The 19,858-nt window shown below is 41.2% G+C and overlaps 1 protein-coding gene across 16 annotated transcripts in view; it reads left to right on the top strand.

Annotated features, from left to right (window-relative positions):
• Window positions 1-18,907, top strand: part of eya1 (EYA transcriptional coactivator and phosphatase 1) — a 40,965-nt gene extending 22,058 nt beyond the window's left edge. For 13 of the 16 annotated variants that reach the window (XM_055230147.1, XM_055230140.1, XM_055230139.1 and 10 more), the window contains 8 exons: window positions 439-522; window positions 5,363-5,452; window positions 13,937-13,995; window positions 14,076-14,236; window positions 14,400-14,514; window positions 14,967-15,088; window positions 15,672-15,772; window positions 17,213-18,878. In XM_055230147.1, the coding sequence (XP_055086122.1) occupies window positions 439-522; window positions 5,363-5,452; window positions 13,937-13,995; window positions 14,076-14,236; window positions 14,400-14,514; window positions 14,967-15,088; window positions 15,672-15,772; window positions 17,213-17,293 (813 nt within the window). In that variant the 3' untranslated portion in view covers window positions 17,294-18,878. Of the gene's footprint in view, window positions 1-438; window positions 523-5,362; window positions 5,453-13,936; window positions 13,996-14,075; window positions 14,237-14,399; window positions 14,515-14,966; window positions 15,089-15,671; window positions 15,773-17,212 lie in introns of all 16 variants that reach the window. The other 3 variants (XM_055230137.1, XM_055230148.1, XM_055230144.1) reach the window with 1 other exon arrangement.
• Window positions 18,908-19,858: the final 951 nt, after the last annotated feature.

The following is a 19,858-nucleotide window of genomic DNA, read 5'->3' as shown; positions in this document are numbered from 1 at the left end:
TATACTGAAGACATCAGAGATTGGCTGACACAGATACCATTGCACCACGCACCATAAAACACTTCAGCAATATGTCAAAATAAGTGTGCCTAATTCAAAAGCCTCTTCATTAATATGATATGATCTGGCCTGGGTAATAGCAGCCATTATAGCACTTACATCATGCCATGTTAACATATCTAGTTAATTAGTTTGTCACTATTGATCAGTCTAATGTAAAAGGACAAAGGGGGGAATATGGCGGGGTGATAGAAGGAGAAGTGTTGCAATGACCAAGCCAAGCAAATGGATCCCTTGTCCCTGTGGTGCACAAATACATGGCCCTGGTCTATTGACCAGAGGATCACCTAACAGGCCAACAGAGTGCACCATTGATTTTGACTTTTTTGTTGTTTTTTTCCTGCTCCTGTTATGCCCTGCCCCTGTCCATCTGTCCAGAGGGTTTTCATCTGGGACCTGGATGAGACGATCATCGTTTTCCATTCCTTGCTCACGGGTTCCTATGCCAACCGATTTGGACGGGTGAGTGACGTCACACTGTGGCAGTAGCTATGTGTCTGAATAGGAAAGCATAGCCATGCACCCCTGAGAAAATATTTGTTAACTATAAACACAGAAATGTATTTTCTTTTGACCATATTTGGACCAGTTTTATTCCTGGTCACTGTTTGCATCCAAACATTGTTGGATTTTTGGATAAAAATGGAAGATATTAAGAAATTAGAACATGTTTTAGTAGATTTATAAAATATTACATATTGATATTTAAGAATTTTATGGCGCAATCGTAGGGGCAGTTAAACCCAAAGTAAAAAACTTAGGCACTATCTCTAGCCTTATTAGGCAGGATCATGACTTCTCAGAGATTTAAGCTAGATTTAAGTTAAGAAAAATACATTGAAAAACATACATTCTTGCTGCGAGCGGAGTCACAACGGAACTACATATCTCTGGTGACAAGCAAGTGGCTGACCCCCAACCAGAAAACTTACATAAAGCCTTTAATGTGTAAGACCTATATCCAACACTTATATAATAACAATTACTACAAAAGATGGAATTGTGAGTTGAGAGCACAAGATCGATTTCACAGTGTCACGTATCCATAATACAAAACTCAATGCACATAATTGTTTCTGGTTTTAATTGGTCCGATGAGGCCTGGAGAGTATGTGAGTGCTCTCGGCAGCTGTTGGAGCTATGCACGTCTGCTGCCCGGGCCTCTGCTGTAGGGGCTCCCAACAGTTGCACTCTGGACGTCTATTGACACATCCTAAGTGTTCCTTTCTCCTTCAGAAATGCCACATTGTTAGTTTAATTAAGTGCTCCTCAATCCATCCTTTTCAGACCGTGGTCTCCCAGGAGATCCCGCCTGGAGTCAGAGTAAACCCAGTGCAACTCGGAAAATTCAGACAGGCATTGCGAGGGTCCCTTTTTATAGCTTTGAGTAAATCGTGTACAGTATGCACAGCTTGTGTATATGTACAAATGTATGGTCAAATCCTTGAAAGTGTACTTAGTAATTATTGTAGCTCTTCATTTCTCATTCACAGTGTATGGTCCTAAGAGGAAGAGTTTACTTTTCCAGGGTATTTGTTATTTCATGTAAATTGCTCCTCTAAATTTAAACTCTAAAAACAAACAATTTGAGAAATCTGACGATATCTTATTCTCATGGCTTTGCGGGGGTCATAGGCTCTATAGGCTTCATGTGTTTTTTTATTATTACTATTATTATTTAGGGAGATTCCACATTCCACTGTTCTCCCACATGTTGGAGACATCTTAAAACTTTTCTAGAGTCAGTACAAAAAAATTCAAATACCTCTGCTTGGGCTATCAAGAGATGCGACTTCAACAAATAACCGCCTTTATGAGTGAAATAAGTACATTTGGCAACCTAAATGTTAAGGCTGCACACCGTATCACAAACCAAAGCTGCTATTTGAGTAGGTGCAATTAGCAAAGACATTAGGTATGAGAATGTCGCCCATAAACTAAATACCAAGTCTTTGAAGAAAAATTTAGTTTAGATTACTTTAGTTTTAACTTTTTAGACCGCTACAACACATGTTCTGAAATGCATTCTTCTATTTTGTCAGTTCTTCTCTCATACGTTAATGCACCTGGTAGTCTGAACAGAATCCTACTTTTTAAACATAAATTGTAATTATAATTGCAACACTTTTTTTTTCCAAAATTGTGCAGATAATATAATGTGATATATAAATCTGAAGAACTAAGATGGATTATACCGTTGGTAGTTTTGAATCTCTTCTTAATCCTGATTTGTTTTGTCAGTGTAGGTGTGTGGTTTTGAAGTCTGATAGTCTCACTCCTCATATGTCCCAGGGCTTAGCGTCTGGGGCCCGCGCTCCGCTCCTTTATTCTGGAATGAGGGGTTGTTTGATGGGGGCAGTGTTGTGTTTTTGGGGTGAAAGAGGACTGCCCCGCGACCCTCCACTGTTTATTTACTTTATTCTCCAGCGCTGCATGCTGGGTAAAGAGAGAGAGGGAGGCCGCGCACACACACACATGCACACAGGGTCTCTAGTGTGCTCCTTTCAAACAGGAAGCACTGCTGACTCCATAAGGGCCCGCTCCATCAGAACTCATATAGGATGTGACAGCCGCTGCAGCCTTCTCACTCCCCAGCTTTTCACTTTGTTCCTTTTGGACCAGAAAAACACATCACTATATTCTTAAAGTTCATATTTTTAAACTTTTTCAACTTTCACTTGCAGGACAATATTTTTATTTCAGTTTTCAAGGGGAAAATGACTTTGCCTGGGTTATATTCGATACTATATTATCATGGGTACTGCCAAATGAAAAGCAAGTGATACAATTACATTCCTGTCCAGTTTTAACCCATTAAATCAAATCTGAAATGCTGGGGAGAATGAATATTAGTTAGTATACCAAACTCAAAACATAAGAATAAACATTCGCACTCCACCTGAACCTTTTAACTTTATAACTTTGTGATATTGGCTTCAGCTTTGAAAAGGGAATTGTCAAGACAGAGCAAATACTCAATCTGGTGTCTGTCCGTGCATATCTCTCTACAGCAGCTGTGCTTTAAGGGGAAAATCTTCTGTAATCAAAGTTAAAATGAAGTAGAGTGAAGTATCAGAATGGCTATATCGCCTTTAAATGAAATTCTTACCTCTACATCTGTTTATCATCGAGAAGATTCAAATGATTGGCATATGTCATATTGGTTGTTGCTATGTAAAAATGTAAGATGTTTTGAAATAATCCAAAAATCTAGATGCCTGTTCTACGAGTCAACAGAAATATTACCTCTTCTATCGATGTTTCGTAACACAGATTGTTATTACAGCATAACACACTGAAAGCCAGTATCCTTTAAATCCATTTTAAAAGAGCCACTATCTGCTCTAGGCACACGTTATATGTTTTTGTGGCCTATCAAAGACACTGATCTGTAAACTACTTGTATTCTATGCAGTCCCCCATCTGCCCGTCCGCGTGTCTATCTTAAGAGTGATAAACAAAAACATTACAAAACGCCTTTTTCAACGCCAACTTAACTAAAAATAGCTGTGTATCTCGGTGTCCACACTTTCTCTCCCCTTCTGACCTCCCTGGACCGCACAAGCCTAACACATAGCCGTTCTTATCATCTCTTTTAATTGGCATCAAGGCAGCTCGCCCCTATAAAACTGACGGTTAGGGCCAGCTGTGGAGATTTGGGGCGACTGGCTTTAAGTGGCTGTGGGGGCGGCGTGTTATTGGTAAGAGGAGGGGGTGAAGGGGAGCGGGGGGGCGGGTGTTGGCGCCCCCGTGGATGGTACTGACATTTTGGGACAGGTGGTAGCAGAGCCCTGACAGCACTTCTGCTCTGCTTGTATTCTTAACTCGCTCACTGACTGATTGTTTAGGTTTAATTGGAGCACAAGAGAGACAGGCTTTTCCTACCAAAACCATCTCCCCGCCAAAAAGTAATTCTGACCTCAAATAACTGACTTGAAAACAAAAAAGTTGCTCTGTAAAATTCGGTTTACAAAAGATCTTAAAAATCTGTTACTTTAAACATTGCATGTACTTAACTTCAGAGATTATACAACAGGACACTGATTATTTTTTGCTTTTAACAATAGAGCATGACAATATGATGAAGTTGAAATACGTTATAATGTCATAAAAAATAGATTTGTAAACCATTTTTACTTTTCGTAGCATCTGCATACTTTTTTGAGCGTTGTGCAATTCATCACTAATGCATTTACTTGAGTTCAGAGATTCAACCACGAGAGACTAATTATTTTTTCTGGCACTGGGAGGTTAGGAGAAAGCTGTTTTAAAAGTGGAGATTGCCTTCTTCTTGTGTGGTTTATCCTCTGTCATTTTGCAGAAAACATAAGCATTGTTGAGAGTGGCAGCTAATCAGGGAAGAGCTCAGGTGGGTCTCAGGTGCTTTAGGGCCATAATCCCGTGGAGCAATCAGGCGGTTTTACATAGCTGCGGGACCCTCCTCCACAACCAGCTGTTCTTAGATGCATTCTGTAGATTAGAAATTTTAGATAAATTAAAAAGGGCTGTTACAAAAAAATTAATAGGAGTAAACGCTAAACTAGTGCTGCACAAAAGGCCCAATAGTATCTTTGATCACATCAGCGGTATGTTTCAAAGCATTGATCCAAACTAGATTGGGGACATTTTTTTGCCCGTTCATTATATTTTAAAGGGGAAATCGCACCCATTGTCACTGCCTCATTAACTATTTACAGTCTACTTCACTCCTCTCTAGCTATTATGTTACAGACAGCGCAACCATATATCCTCTGCAGTGTTGAGTTACCAGCATAGATCATGATTTTAAAGTAAATTCAAACTGGGCCAGTTCTTATTCATGACCTAATTTACTACACTATTTTCAAGTCAGATTAAAAATACATCAGTTTGGTGTAATGATAACTTCATGTAAAAAAGGCAAATATACTTTTTATGGTTAGGTTGTGACCGTAGTCTTACTTTTACTGCTCTTGATTAAGGTCTTTGGTATTTCTAATGACAGTTTTGGCCCTGGTTATAAACAGAGTCTCCCTAATGTCCACTTTTATGTGAAGAGTAAGACTGAAGAATAGGTATTTTGATTTAGCAACTTATCAGAGAGGCCGCAACTTGCAACTTGCTTGTGCCCGTGGAAAGTTACTGCTTTGCTTGGGTTTTTCCACAGTATGACGTTAAACTTAGCCACCTTCTCGTGTTTGTGCCCATGAAGAAAGATAATAGACAAAAAAATGATGCCATACTGTGGAACAATCCAGGCCAGGCAATACCACTACTGATCCCTGCCTATTTTTGATTTAATTGGATTGGTTTTGTTTTTCAGGATCCCCCAACATCAGTGTCACTCGGATTGAGAATGGAGGAGATGATTTTTAACTTGGCTGACACGCACTTATTTTTCAACGATTTAGAGGTACGTAAACGACTTCACCGCACCCCTATACATCTGCGTACACTTTTGACCATATAATATCTTGGGCATATCGTGCCACTTTGAATCACGCTTTGCCCCTCTTGCCCCACTCCCATCACAGCTAGTGCAATTTGTCAGGCTCTAGTGTTTCCAGGACTGCCCCATCTGTCTGTGTGCCCCGCTGAGCTGCTCGGTGTCACTGTCCACCTACAGCACCAAAGCTCTCACGCCTCTCACCCTTGATCATGTAGACCAGGGTAAAACTTACCTCTAGGGTCAGGGAAAGACGGGGTAAAGGTGTGTGGACATCATGGGAATCCATTTTTGATTTTCCCTTCTTTTTATATCCAAGTTAGTTTGCTTGAATTAGGAATTTTTTATCTTGATTTGAGTAGATTGGACTTATCAAAAGTACGTAATATAAAATAAAACATCTTACTTCATTGGTAAATCTTTCTTTCTTTTTTTAAACAAGAATAGCAAAACCAGTAAAATCATAAAAGTAAAATCTCCAAGTAAATTAAAAAACATTTGTAGATACATGTTTATACAAAATTATCCCATTATCTCTTACCTTCCACCATTGACTCCCCCCAGCATCCCCTCACACTCATTGGCAGCTAATTTTACTTGGTTTAAATCTACTTAATTAAGACAAATATTAATTGAACTTAGATGCTTTTTTGCAGTATACTTAGGTTTAGAAGTCCTGTGAAAATGAATAGCAAAAGGTACCTTCGTTAGTAACCTCTACAGTACTATGCTTGCGTCTGATCAACGTACGTGCAGAAAAGCAGACATCAAAAATAAAAAAACTCAAGGCTATTTTAATTCAGACACCTCATATGAAAAATGCTTAGGTGGTTACTTGAATTTATTACCCTTGTCTTGTTTTTCCTTTTTTCCGATCCCACTGTCCAACCACTTTCCCTCGGTGTCCTGTCGGCTGACCTCACAGGAGAGGAAATGTTTTGTTTGATACTTAAGTGTGAAGAGATGTGTGGCTGCTCTGCCAAGTCTCATTACTCACCACCATGTTCTGCTGTGTTACAAAGCCAGGCCCCAAAACTGAAAGAAAACCTTCATATTTGCCCAGACAGCAGAGTGACTGGGATCCCAAACGCACTGATCAAAGTTAATTGGCTCCAATTGGCTGCTTAAATATTTCCTTATGCGTCGGCCGTGTAGATTCTATTGGAGCTGCACTTTGTTTAATAGATATGCCCCAATCATTTGGAAAAATGGCAGTTTGTGACAATGCTTAAATGTGGTTTTGCCCAACATCTGTCCTGTGTTTTGATTTCTTTTCATCTGTCATGAGGCTGTTCACAGACACAATTGACAGCTCAGACTACTTAGGAAATTATGTGAAACTTAGTGAACACATCTCTGTATGGTCTCAGCTACAAAATCTTTTCATTTTAGTCAAAACGTGTGTGTGTGTTATGGCTAAAGTAGCGTCCTGTGATCTGGTGCAGAAAAATCTCTAGAGAAGTTCCCTGAAACAGTAATAAAGACATAAAGGGAAAGGACATTATCATGATATTGATCTTAATACCTCAAACAAGCCAGGATCCATGTGTTAAGTGCATTCAGCATTGCCTACACATTTGTGCTTCCTCTCCCATGATTTACAGTGCCACATCTCAAATAGAGCTAAACAGAGTCCAGCTATAAATACAGCAGCCAGCAGCAGTTATGTATTTAAGCATGTGCAGAAATGCATATGGTCCATCTAAATTAGTCTGTGCCATAAAGGGAGCCCCCAGAGGCAGAACACAGGTGCACAGCCAGTAGCCAAATGTTTCTCTGTGAAAGTCTTAACACTGGCAGCCAAGTACAAGTCACACATGACTTCTTGTTATTTAAGACGTCAACATTGACAAATAAATGTTTATTTTACGTGATTTTTTTTTTTTTAAATATGGAGAGGGCCAAACCATTTTAAGGTGGCTGAAGTTCTTAGTTTAGCTCTAAGAGTGATCCTCTACTATACTGAGACTGAGACTTGAAATATTTAAATAAAGATTGAGTGTGAATTCTGGTCTGGGCATTAGCTTCGCATGTTGCAAGACAGAATTAATGCCTTGTAGAGGTCTATGTTACTGTGCTTATGCATCTAGTTCTTACGCACATTACATGTTTCCTTTTAATTTTCATTCCTATATTTGTAAGTACAGTGTAGCATCAGTGACTTCAGCCTGCTGTGTGTGAGAATGAATGTGTGTGTGTTTGTGTGTGTGAATGGAGGCCGGCCTGTGTTGATGGAACTGGTGAGTGACGATTCAGAGGAAAGTCATAAAAAGAAAGAGGGCATGCCGAAGGGGTCAACAGGGATCAGTTTCACCCTGACGTCTGTGTTTTTTTCTGCCACAACCTTTTTCTGGATCGGCGCTCCTCCACTCTTCATTCATTAGATCCATGGGAGACAACAACAGTGTTGCAGGGTATTCAGGAAAGAGCCACAAAATACAGTCTTAGATTTGTAGTGTTAATTCTCTGCACTGGTATAATAGGGACAATTTGTTGATACTGCAAAGAATGATTCAGAAGGCAACAGCCCAGTCATTTAAGGTTTGACATAATGTCATGAATTTATTAATGATTAACCTTTGTAGAATTGGCAGTGGCAAAGTACAAGATTGTATTGTATTTGTAATGAGAGGGATGTTTACATAGCGTACGTTTGCAGTCATAAATGTCATAACTGCAGTGAGCTGAATGTGGCCCTAATGAATGTTCTGCAGTGATATGGATAATGAAGCCCGCAGAGGCTGAGCTCAGACTGACAGCTCGCCTCAGACCTGCTCTGGGTTTACTGTGGGTGCACCAAAGCTCTATATGAGAAAGAGGGGCCTCTCCGCGCCGGCCAGGCCCCCTGCGCTCCCCTCACAGTGGGGCACCGGCCTGCTGGCTCACCCCTTTCTGGGTGAGAAAACAAGACTCCCTGTCTGCAGGAGAAAGGCCATGAGGGCAAAGTACTCAGAGTGAGAGAGCTCTGTAAAGGTGGGAACATTTTAAATTAGTGCAGCGCTGCCTCCATGCTGTGCACTCTCTCTTCCACACTCGTACACATATATATGCATATATACACATATACTACACATACTGTATGTAGCACACGTATAACCCGGTGACTGTGTTCGCCCGAGCTTTTACTGCTCCCTGGCTGCACTGTCACTCTCACCCAGGACCGGCCTGTTAATGAGAGATACTGTGAAACACACGGTTACCTTTCCCTCCTTCCTCTAACGGCCCTCCTGGGCCTCTTAGCACTGAGCCAATCTGCAGCTTTTATTTCCCACTGTAGATCCAGATCCTGTTCTGTTCTTCCATGTGCTTGGTGGCTTTACGGTGTTTTCCTTGATAGATTTTGAAGACTGGTTTGCTGTTTTATTCCCAGTAAGGAGAAATTTGACATTCACTGCACTTTTCATTGAATCATAAAATTAAGTAATCCAGTTGATCCGTTACCAATTAACACTAGAGGCATGTGGCACAGACTAAAACCACTTTTACAGTTTTTCTTTTTTCATTTGTGATATATTATGTTATAACAGTTGCAATGGCAACACAGCCTAGCTCATTTTTTATTTCTGGTATAGAGTGTCATACGGGGCCGCTGTGGCCCACACAGACTGATGTGGTATTTGATCGTTGGCCTGGCCACTGATGCAGCAGTTCTGTCATGCTCCTCGACATAACTCCATCACGTTTCCAGGCGAGACTGCTCATGTGTTTTGGACTCAGTACAGAGGGAAAGTGAAGGCTTCAAAGCCACCCTGTCAATCTGACTTCTCCAGAGCTGTGTCTACTCCCACCCACTACCCACTATCCCAACACAGCCTCCCCACACCCGCAGGGCCCAAACGCACCCACAATATAGCATTACTGTTTAGTGACAAATGAAGGAGCAGAAGAGGCAGCACCTGCTCTGTCACTTCTCAGACTGACATTAAAACACATTGAATCGGACCTGTCTCTGTGGACAAGTTTATTACTGAGGAAAACGCTGAAACGACAGAGATTTGATATTGTACTTTATCACAGCCATTCACCAAGTGTGGTTTGGACGTGTCGCGCCAAATGTGGGAAATAAAGAGGATCACCTCATTTATTATAACCAGCCAGGACTAAACGATACTTCTACTGCCTACCAACCCTTTGACGACACGGCCTCACTCACAGTTGTGCGATACTTTCCTTTGCTCCCTGCGGCTCCGTCTGTAGCTCGTGTGAATTGACTCAGACCAGCATGCACTTCTCTGTACCTGTGCTTTGTTTGGCGCCGCTGTTTGAATTCCTTGACTGTTCAAGCACAGATTGCGGATTGGAATGAAGTGGGTTCGAAGAAGTCCCCCTTTGTTGCCCACATCCTGTTTGACCCTCAGGTAATCACAGCCCACCCCCTCCCTCTTCCTCTGGGCCGTGGTGGGAACGGACCAGGATGTTGTTGGGGGTCACAGAGTGGGGTGGGGGGCAGAAGGAGTGACAGGTCTGTCTGTGGAGTGGCACTATTGAGAACCTGCGAACCATGGATGAGCCCTGTTCACATGGCCACTGCCTGTAGGCCCACCAGGAATGCCGTGCTGATGGCTGTTATCGGCTTTAGCCAACCACCCGCCCCCTGCAACAAGCTCACCTGAGACACTGGGGCTTTCTGTTGACATTTTGTATTCTGGACTGTTTCTTACAACCTGCCATAACCTACCTTACCGAGCTGTTATAGTGAGGGGTGGGGTTATAGTTATATAGTTAAAGAGAAAGTAGGACTTATGTTGTTATCCCATATACTACATACAATTTTAGATGTGCCTTTTTAATTCGAAATACAATTGTGATTATAAAAATATATTTCAAATTATAAAAATACATACTCAAATTTAGCACCAAAGAAATAATACTTTGGGTTGTCCTAGCTCTGAGAAAATTGAATGTATTGTTTCTAAAACAATATACAGTGTAAAGTACATTATTATTTAGAAAAATATCCATATGAGGCAACTAATTACAATACTACAAAAACTAAAGCTAAACACTAATATCTCTAATTGGTCTTCTATGGTCATTTTTATCTAAATATTTGACAGATTGAGAGAAATCAAAATGTCAAATTTTCCCTAAAACAAACTAAACATTCAAAATGCAGTGTATTTGTATATGAGTTGGCTGGACATTGCGGTTGCCGTGTTTTGCCTAACACGTCCTCTGTAGTTCCCAGTTTTGGCTTTCTCCGGCCAACAGGAAGACTCCGACCGTCACTGCTGATTGCTTAATGACAGATGCCACAGAACAACAGGGAACAAAGAGCGTTTTGATAGCTTCCTCCGCAGTGAAGACAGCCGTCCAGGAGGCAGATAAAAGGGTGGAACTCATCCCAAAACGGGACGTGTGCTGTCTTCGCTTGTTGTGCATTTGTTTCTGCCTTTCCCACAGAGATAAGCACTGTTTGGTAACTTAATAAAGCCCGACCCGCCAAAAAATTGCTGATGAATTTAACAGAAAGACATAATGTTTGCATAAGGAGTAATTGCGATGGCTTCTGGTGGAGGGTCTTCACTGCTGAGTACAGTAGGAACATCTGGTGCGAGTTAGCGGTGATTGTAGGTTTTAGAGGGACCACTGTTTGCTTGGTGAAACGGGGGATTTCAATGGAAAAGAGATGCACGGAGAAATTCTCAGACTGGCCCACAATGTCCCTCCATTTTGAAGGCATGTCATTCTTAACTTGAGGCGTCTTGTTGAGTGGTTGCGCTGTGATGGGGAGTGGTAGAGTGACTTGAACATGCTCCGTCCTGGCTGTGGTGTTTACGAGCTCTTCAGAAGTGGCTCCTAATGAGTGGGTGTAAGGGTTACTGTTTGACATTAGCACAAGCGACGTCCTCCGCTAGCGTACTCAGTTATTCAAGTGAACCAGCTAGCTACATTATGACATTTTTTGTTGTTGTTGAACTAAGTCTGTTGCAGGCCCGAGTCTACAGGGGTGCAAAAGGGTGCATCGCAAATTCAGTTAAAAATGTTTGCACTCGTTTCAGGCACCAGAAATAATGCCACGTAATAAAAGCAGATTATGTTTGCACCACTTTAAAACTTGAACGCATCCTCAGTCAGTTTGGCCTTGTCTGTGCTTTAAGTAGCTTTAAAATTTAATCACATTTTTTCTACTGCACTGATGGAGGTTGATAATTTCATTGATTTGAAGTAGATAAAGCCAGATGCCTTACCTTCTCCAGTGTAGATATGACCTAAAGAGAGTAAATTGTCATGTTTTGTAAATATAAATATGAATAACTCTTGTGAAATCCGAATGAACTGAAATAAATATTCAAATTGTTAAACTTGAATACAATATTTGTGAATAATGATGGATTTTCATGAGACTTAAATAATATTGCATGTAATTTTATATGCTTTGTTGTGCGCTGCTTGTAATTTCAGTCCTCTCAAATCAGCACGTAGGCCTTTGACTATCAGGGCACAAGCAGACAGCGTACAATTAGACTATGATCTGGCAATGAGTGTAAGTGAAAGAGGTGACAGGAGCTTTAGCCGTGAGGTAATTACTGGATAATAGAAGCATTCCAGTCACTTGCACCAGAATGGCCTCCTGTGAATGGAGCCTTTATGAAGCGTTTAACCCACGGCACTGTTTTTGTTTTCCTACACAAACAGACATGCCTCCACTACTTAAAGAATTAGCCACATCAATGGTTTTGTGGCTTGGAAATCAGCGGCGAACATAAATTACCCATACGTTTGTTGGCAGCGACTGTTGAATCTGGGACAAATTGGTGCTTTCTGCAGTGATTAAAGATGCAGTGTGGGTGTGTGGAAACAGATAGTGGGTGCTCTGCGTGTCCAATTGGCCGATCATCTTCATGTGCGGTCAGTGTTGTGCCCACCATCTCCCACCCTCTGAATCTGGGTGTCGGAGCCCCAGAGAGGAGGAAAGGGTCACAGGGTCAAAGTCTTTTCCTCTTTGGATCTCGGGGCTTGCTGGGAGAGGCTCGCTGAGAGAATGGCTGCATTAGAGCAGAGGTTGGGGGTCAAGATTTTAATTCTGTTAAAGAACAGCTGGTTTGAGTTTCCCCACACATCACCGTGTCCCCCCGCCCTCGCCCCACAAATCCAGGGAGATGAAAAATTTGTTCAGAGGGGAACTAGTAAAATAAAAAAGGTTTACGGTCCAAAGCCCTTACCCTTACCCTGCCGTAGCATTAGAGAGGAATGTAATAACGTCAGCATTTGGCCCGAGTTAGAGTGGACTTAAAACAAGGAAGTGCTTTCTGTGTTTGGCCATCTTAACAGCCGGATGAAACTTAATTAAAAAGATTCCCAAATCAAGTGGGATTTTTCATACTTCCACTTGAGGAATTCTTTTCGTTCCAGCTCTGTTGAATATTATTATTTCTTGCATAACTTTAAACACTTAACATTCAGCAAATACAATGCCAAATATGAAATGTTCCAGATGAGTTCTTTATAAATGGAGTTGACATCTTATTGATTTAAAAGCCATTCAAACATAACATGATTATTGTTCACGATTGACTAAAAGATTTTTTGTTAAATGTGTTGATCCCAATGCCAATGTCAGACTGACTCAGATTCAGAGGAAATGAGAAAAAGAAGGGAGAGAGAGGCACTGGAGTACTCCTATAAATGGAAAACTAATAACAGATTTTTTCGCCTGCCCTCCCCTGCACTGCTCGGACTGGCGCTGTAGCCCCAGGGCTGAGTTGGTGTGTGGCGCAGCAGCAATCAGAGGTCATAATTTCATTGGCGGTTAGCATCAGGTTCAATTTTTCTAGTAGGTTACATTTAGCAGAAAGTCTGGATTGTGTTACGGTGGAGTGGTAGAGCTGCAAGAATGCCTTTACCTTTCCAAGAAACATCCAGGAGAGAGGCATACATATGTTTAGACACACACACACACACACAACTATACACACACACAAGTATACATAACCTAAACTCAATTCAACATATATTTGACTTCGCAAGCATTTAAGAAATTTCACCATATCATCATATATTACATCAAATATTACATTTCATTTTTGCAAGGTAGCGTTTTCAAAGTATTCATGGTGCTCCTTATATTTGAATGTGTGCACAGTGTTTTATTTTATTAGAAATGGTATGAAAGGATGATTTAGACTTGTAAAGCAACAAATTAATCACTTCAGGCAGCTTAGATTTCACACATAGAAATAGAAAAGTATGGATCTTAGCGACCTCAGTGCTGCTATGTAATGTGGGCAATAGTGTGAAAGTGTACTGGTGGGGACATGGCTTTAGGCTAATGGGGTGAAAATACAGAGTCAAGGAAAAAGGTATTAAGATGGAGGATTTCTGCCAAAGCCAATTTTCTTAAATAAATGTTTCTTTTAGTGAGAGCTAACCTTGAGCACATGGCGAGTGTTGCTTTGACCAAAAATAAACCCCTTCAAATCATTAACAGTTTTCAAAAATGTCTTTCAGGAATGTGACCAGGTTCATATTGACGACGTATCCTCCGACGACAACGGACAAGATCTGAGGTACAGCACTGCTAAACTTTTCTTTAAAATTATCACATAAATGCTCACAAGCTAACATCCGTCTTATTTTATTCATGTAGTACGTACAACTTTAGCGCTGATGGCTTCCAAGCAGCCGCTACCAGTGCCAACTTGTGTCTGGCCACAGGGGTCCGAGGAGGAGTGGACTGGATGAGAAAACTGGCCTTTCGCTACAGACGAGTAAAAGAAATCTACACCACCTACAAAAATAACGTTGGAGGTAATCCCCAACAAGCCCCAAGCTCTGTACACACGTGTGCTAGCCCAAATGACTTAGCAGATGTCTCATTGTGTGGGCACATGGTCAGGGCACCATTTTGAACCATTTGCAGTGGTATTCGACGAGTCTGATCCAAGCTAAACAATGTTTACCGCGTTTGCAGGTCTGCTGGGCCCGGCCAAGAGGGAAGCCTGGTTGCAATTGCGAGCAGAAATTGAAGCCTTGACGGACTCCTGGTTAACACTGGCACTGAAAGCACTAACATTAATCCACTCAAGGTAGGACTTCAGTGAGGAAAGTTGTACCGGAGCCCATGCCGCACATACACAGCAAACACACATATGCGGTAAATATAGAAATAAAATATATAAATAAGCCTTTATGATCAGAGTACAACCTGCGTGGACAATTTTCAAAGTCACACAGAACAAGAAGACAAAAAAAAACAACATAATTTGATGTCAGCCACATGTCAAGAAAAAAAAAAGCCAATTTCTGATAGTCAGGATATTATAACTATACGGATCATATATTTTGCAAACATTTTTACATTACACAACATTTCCAGAATTTGCTGGGTAGCGCTTAAAACACTCACTGACAGCTGATCCTTAAATGGAGGATCTTTAGCCACCTTGTCCACAGCTGATATGTTATCCTTATCCTGTTTTTGTATGTCCTCCCTGTAAGTGCAGCGTATGATGTCATGTTTCTCTCCCTTTGCCCTCAGGTCGAACTGTGTCAACATCTTAGTGACCACCACACAACTCATCCCTGCTTTGGCCAAGGTCCTGCTGTACGGCTTGGGCATAGTGTTTCCTATTGAGAATATTTATAGTGCAACCAAAATAGGTAAAGTCTCCTACCATTTTGATTCCCTGCACACAGGTCTTTGCTTTTGTAATGTCTAGTCTGGTCAGTACTCATTTAGAGTCCGAGGTGTGTGTTTGGGTGGGAGCTATAGTCACTGGAGAAGCTTGATGTTCTTCTAATCAGCCTGGGATTATTTTCCTGGAGCTTGGGCCTCTGCGCTGCTCGGGCTCTGCATATGAAACCACTTCTGTACATTTATGTCATTCCACGCAAAAAGCCCCTCACCCTCCTCCTTCAACATCTTCCCCTTCCTCGTCTTCACTGTTTCAAATGCAAAATAAACATGAGGCTTCAGGCCTGCCATTTTCAGGAAGTAGAGTGCAATGTAGTCACTTAAGTTGTGCATTTGAGTAAGAAAACTAAAGGTAGTGTTCAACTCACACACAGTCCTTTATTTTGCACATGAAGGTTTGAAGGTCTTGTCATTAAGTGAGACTCATTTACTAACTGGATGTGTAGGGTTAGAGTTGATTACGTAAGAAAACCTACCATATTTATCGCATCTTATTCGGTGTAGTCTTAAATTTTGCCATTTTACTGATCAGTGATTTGTGATTTTCAGGGAAGGAGAGCTGCTTTGAGAGAGTCATCCAGCGGTTTGGGAGGAAAGTTGTTTACATTGTTGTCGGGGACGGTGTAGAAGAGGAGCAGGGCTCAAAAAAGGTAATCCTAACTCTATTTATACAATATGCGCCAATAAAGCTTGGAGTTTTCTTGTATTTTTTTTATACCAAGATCAAACATGTTTCCTTTGGACACAAAACAAGCTGCCAGCCATTATAATATTCTTTCTGGTTCATTATATCATTTTGCATCTAATCAGCACAGGGGAGAGATGGCATAATTACTGTATACAATATCCCAGCTCTGATGCATGAGCAGTGAAGGGCCCGTAACTCTAGCCCTACCCAGACCCTAAGTATGTCATGCAAATAACTTAAATTGTTTTTGAATGAATTAAAAATATTCAACACAATGACACAAGCAAAGTAACTTATCCTTTAACATAATACAACTTAATACAACTTTTTAATTCAAATTAAGTAAGCTCATGTTATTTATTCAGCACTCTGCAAGCCACACAATATTTTGATGATCGAAGTTGCACTGTTAACAATTTATATTTAAACCTGAATAATATGGTGGTTCTAAAGTTGGTAGTTGCGTTTTGAGTAAACTCTAAGTAAACATTTAATGGAGTATGGAAGTAACAGTACTATTTATTATTCTACCCCCCTTGTTAAAACTAAGTTTAGTAGCTCACCTTTCCCCCTGGATAGATGCCTAAGATGCTACAGTGCTGTGAAAGGCGAACACTCCCTGAGATCTCAGTCTTCAGAGATGACTGTGGCAAATATTTGTGCTCAGGCTGGACTTGTTGGAGTGTGACATTGATGGAAGGAAAAGACATGTTTTTAGTGCTGCGACTCTCGAGACGCAGCATGTGGTAAAAGGTTTCTGTGTCAACATCAGAGAGGACGTGGAATAACACAACAATCTGAGCCGTCAGGAGCGCGATATGGGACATGACAGTATGCAACTACAAAAGAGTCCCCAGCACGCCAACTCCTCCCAATCCAGTCACTATCCTGCTCTTAGTTATTAGCATGGCTGGACTGGAGCCACAGATAACATCTCCAGCTTTTAAACTTAAAAGCAAAGACAATTTACAAAACAAAAAGCAAAGAGCACTGTAAGGGTCAGTGCAGGCTCTCCTAAGCGGAACATGTGGCTGTCGCAGTGATAAAGGCAGGTAATGGGCTTCACACTGAGGGGACTTCACCTGACAGCCCCTCACATTCACACGGCTCAGATTTCCCTCAGTGCTCTGCTTGTTAACAACAAGAGACCAGCACTCCAGTCCTCTGATTCTGGGGACGTTTGCTAACAAATATGCTGTATACATGAATACTAAATTTTTTTACTGTTCCCAAAATTAGCCTTTCTAGTTTTTTTTTTTTTCCTTCCTTAGATTTACTTTGGCTCTATGGGTTTTAAAAATAACTACAACCTTTAACTACTAATTACAAATAGAGAAGTACTTTTTTTTTTCATAAAATTCATTATACTGACTTTTCTAACATGTCCTTTGTGTCCCTGCAGCACAACATGCCGTTCTGGAGGATTTCCAGTCACTCAGACCTCATGGCTCTGCATCACGCATTGGACCTGGAGTATTTGTAGCAGTGCACCAGGCTGTCTCCGGCCGGCCTGCCTGCGCCCGCCACTTGTGCCCGGTGCTGCCGGCGTCTCACCGAGGAAAGGGGGAACAGAGGCTGGGCTAATGTGCTGACACTCTGTCACACTTGGTCTTAACTCCAAATGTTGAGTTTTTGAGGAGAGAGGTGAATTTACTGCAGTGCAGCTGCTTGCCCTGGTTACTGTGAATGGGCCGCTCTCTGAAGCTGTCACAGTGTTTTACGGCGTGCTCTGGTGCCGGGACACAGTCAGAGTTCACACCTGTGAGGAGCTACTGACTCGCCTCGGCTAACCTCGGCACAGCACTCACTAAAGCACGGCACAACTACTGGCGGTGACGCCGTCTCCATGAAGCCCCGCCCTCTCCAGTCTGCTTATTGGCCACCTGTCCCCTGTGTCGCCGGATGGACTCTGACGCTCCTCTTTTGCCCAGGACGTCCTGTAAATCTTATTTATGAACTGAGACTTAGAGTGGCTCTGAACCACTGAGAAGGTACCTCCATGATGAAAGACTCATGCCTTTTTCAAATGATTTCCACAACAGAGGACATTTATGAAAAAAACTAAAGGCTTTTCTAATAATTTAAGAAAATGACTTTATTTACAATGCTGAGACAATCGTGTACAGAGGAAATCTTTTGTGTGAGTAAGTTTGTAATCACTGGACTATTCCTTCCTATATTCATTTAGGTACATGCTCTTGAAGGTGACGATGCTTTTTCATGGGGGTTGAAACAGGCCACTGTGAAGCCTGGAAGGTTTTTGTTTATTAAATGTAGATAAGACTTTTTGTGATAAAGCATTTTGTCAAGACCAAAAGCATGGATGTCAAGTGTCAATTGCCTTTTTTTAATTTCTGCAATATTTCTGCTCTTTATTTATAGACTGTAGCACCACCACTACTTTGGGTTCACATTTCTATGGGTTTTGTAATCGTCCTCTTCATAGCATCTCACCAGCTTGCAGCCCTGGTCCCATATACTTCAAATGAATATCACATAGAAATATTTCCCTTTTAACAGCACATTAAAACATAAAGCAGGCTTGAATAGGTTTTATTATCTTTTATACAAGCACTATACCAACACTTGTACAGCAAGTAGTCCTTTTGTATACTGTAGTGTAGTATTTCTATGTTGAAGATACATTCTGTGTCCCATTTTAAATAGTGCTTTTACATCTGTGGATGGGGGCAACCATAATGGACAATGACAGAAAAGCCACTTCGTTTTGAGAGGTTTGTGAACATACGGTACATGTGCTAGCAACTGTGAATTTTCTTAAACAGAAACTTTCAAATTTTCCCTCCTTTTGCACATGATTACTGTTGGCCTTTCCCAATCGGCTCCCATCTCCACATCTCCTCAGACAACTTGGGGGTACCTACGTATTGCTGCTAGATCAAGGTCATTTTAGAGGTTTTATAGATTCATACAGCACATTTTTATGTTGCAATCTTAAGTGCAAACTGGAAATACTTTACATGGGCCTCATTGTGAAATGCAAGATTGTCGTGTCTGCAAAATATGTGTACAGATGTTTTTTTGACATTATTATTTGTGTTTAAATTAATAAAACTGATTTGTGAACTGTTACTGCACTTAAGCCTTTGAGTAATACATTGATCAGCCATAACAATATCGAAATTAAAAGACTAGATATGTGTAAGAATAGTGACTTGTAAACTGGGGCTCAATACACTTCATGGGTTTATAGACGCTATTTTGAGCACTTTTGACTATCAAAAGATGCAGTATTTTGTTTTAAATTGTTAATTGCTATGGCAGCAGTGCAAATTTGTCATCATTTTTAAACCCATGGATATTTTTACCAAATTAGCAACTTGGTCATAGGGTTTGTTTCCAAGTTTGACCAATCTGAAAGTCACAAAAATTCAAGAATCCGAGGAAAAATCATTTTGCAGACCTGCCCAATCACCGCTATAAAATGTTTCATTTCTTGCCTACATCAGAATTAATTAAAAAGCTCCTTGCGTTTAAGTTGACATTTGAGTTTTATGAACACACTGCATGTTTTATACACTCCCGGGATTAATAAACTAGCCATTCTCAGTCATATTAAGTCTGTGGAGTGCGGACTAGCTTGCATGCATAATTTACCAACAGTGGCCCTCTCCAAACCATATAGCGATTCATTTCAATAACATATGAAAAATATTTATGAGGCTGGTTTTATTAGGTGGACACAGTATGTAACAGTAGACTGGACTGGGGAAAAGTTTCAACCTCCAAAGCCATGCTGGAGTATTGGAGCAAGAGAGGAATTTGAGTACAAAATTCTTAATATCTAGATCAATTCTGCGTTTCAATTTTGTGCATGGTGCAATGACCCCCGGTGATATTGTCCCAGGTTCAAGCAGCTGTCGACTGAGTAGTGTCTGAGGTTGGCTCCAGCTGAGAGGAGCAGAATAAAAGCGTTGTTCTTTTTGATAACTTTTCCTCCTGTTTCGGGGGCTGCCAGGCAAACCACATAGGGCCAGAGCAGACATGAGAAGAGAAAGTGGGTGTTGTGGCGGTCAGTCGGCTGATG

This window comes from Periophthalmus magnuspinnatus, chromosome 20 (assembly GCF_009829125.3).
Source record: "Periophthalmus magnuspinnatus isolate fPerMag1 chromosome 20, fPerMag1.2.pri, whole genome shotgun sequence".
NCBI classification, from domain to species: Eukaryota; Metazoa; Chordata; class Actinopteri; order Gobiiformes; family Gobiidae; genus Periophthalmus; species Periophthalmus magnuspinnatus.
This window is presented reverse-complemented; position numbering and strand designations above follow the sequence as displayed.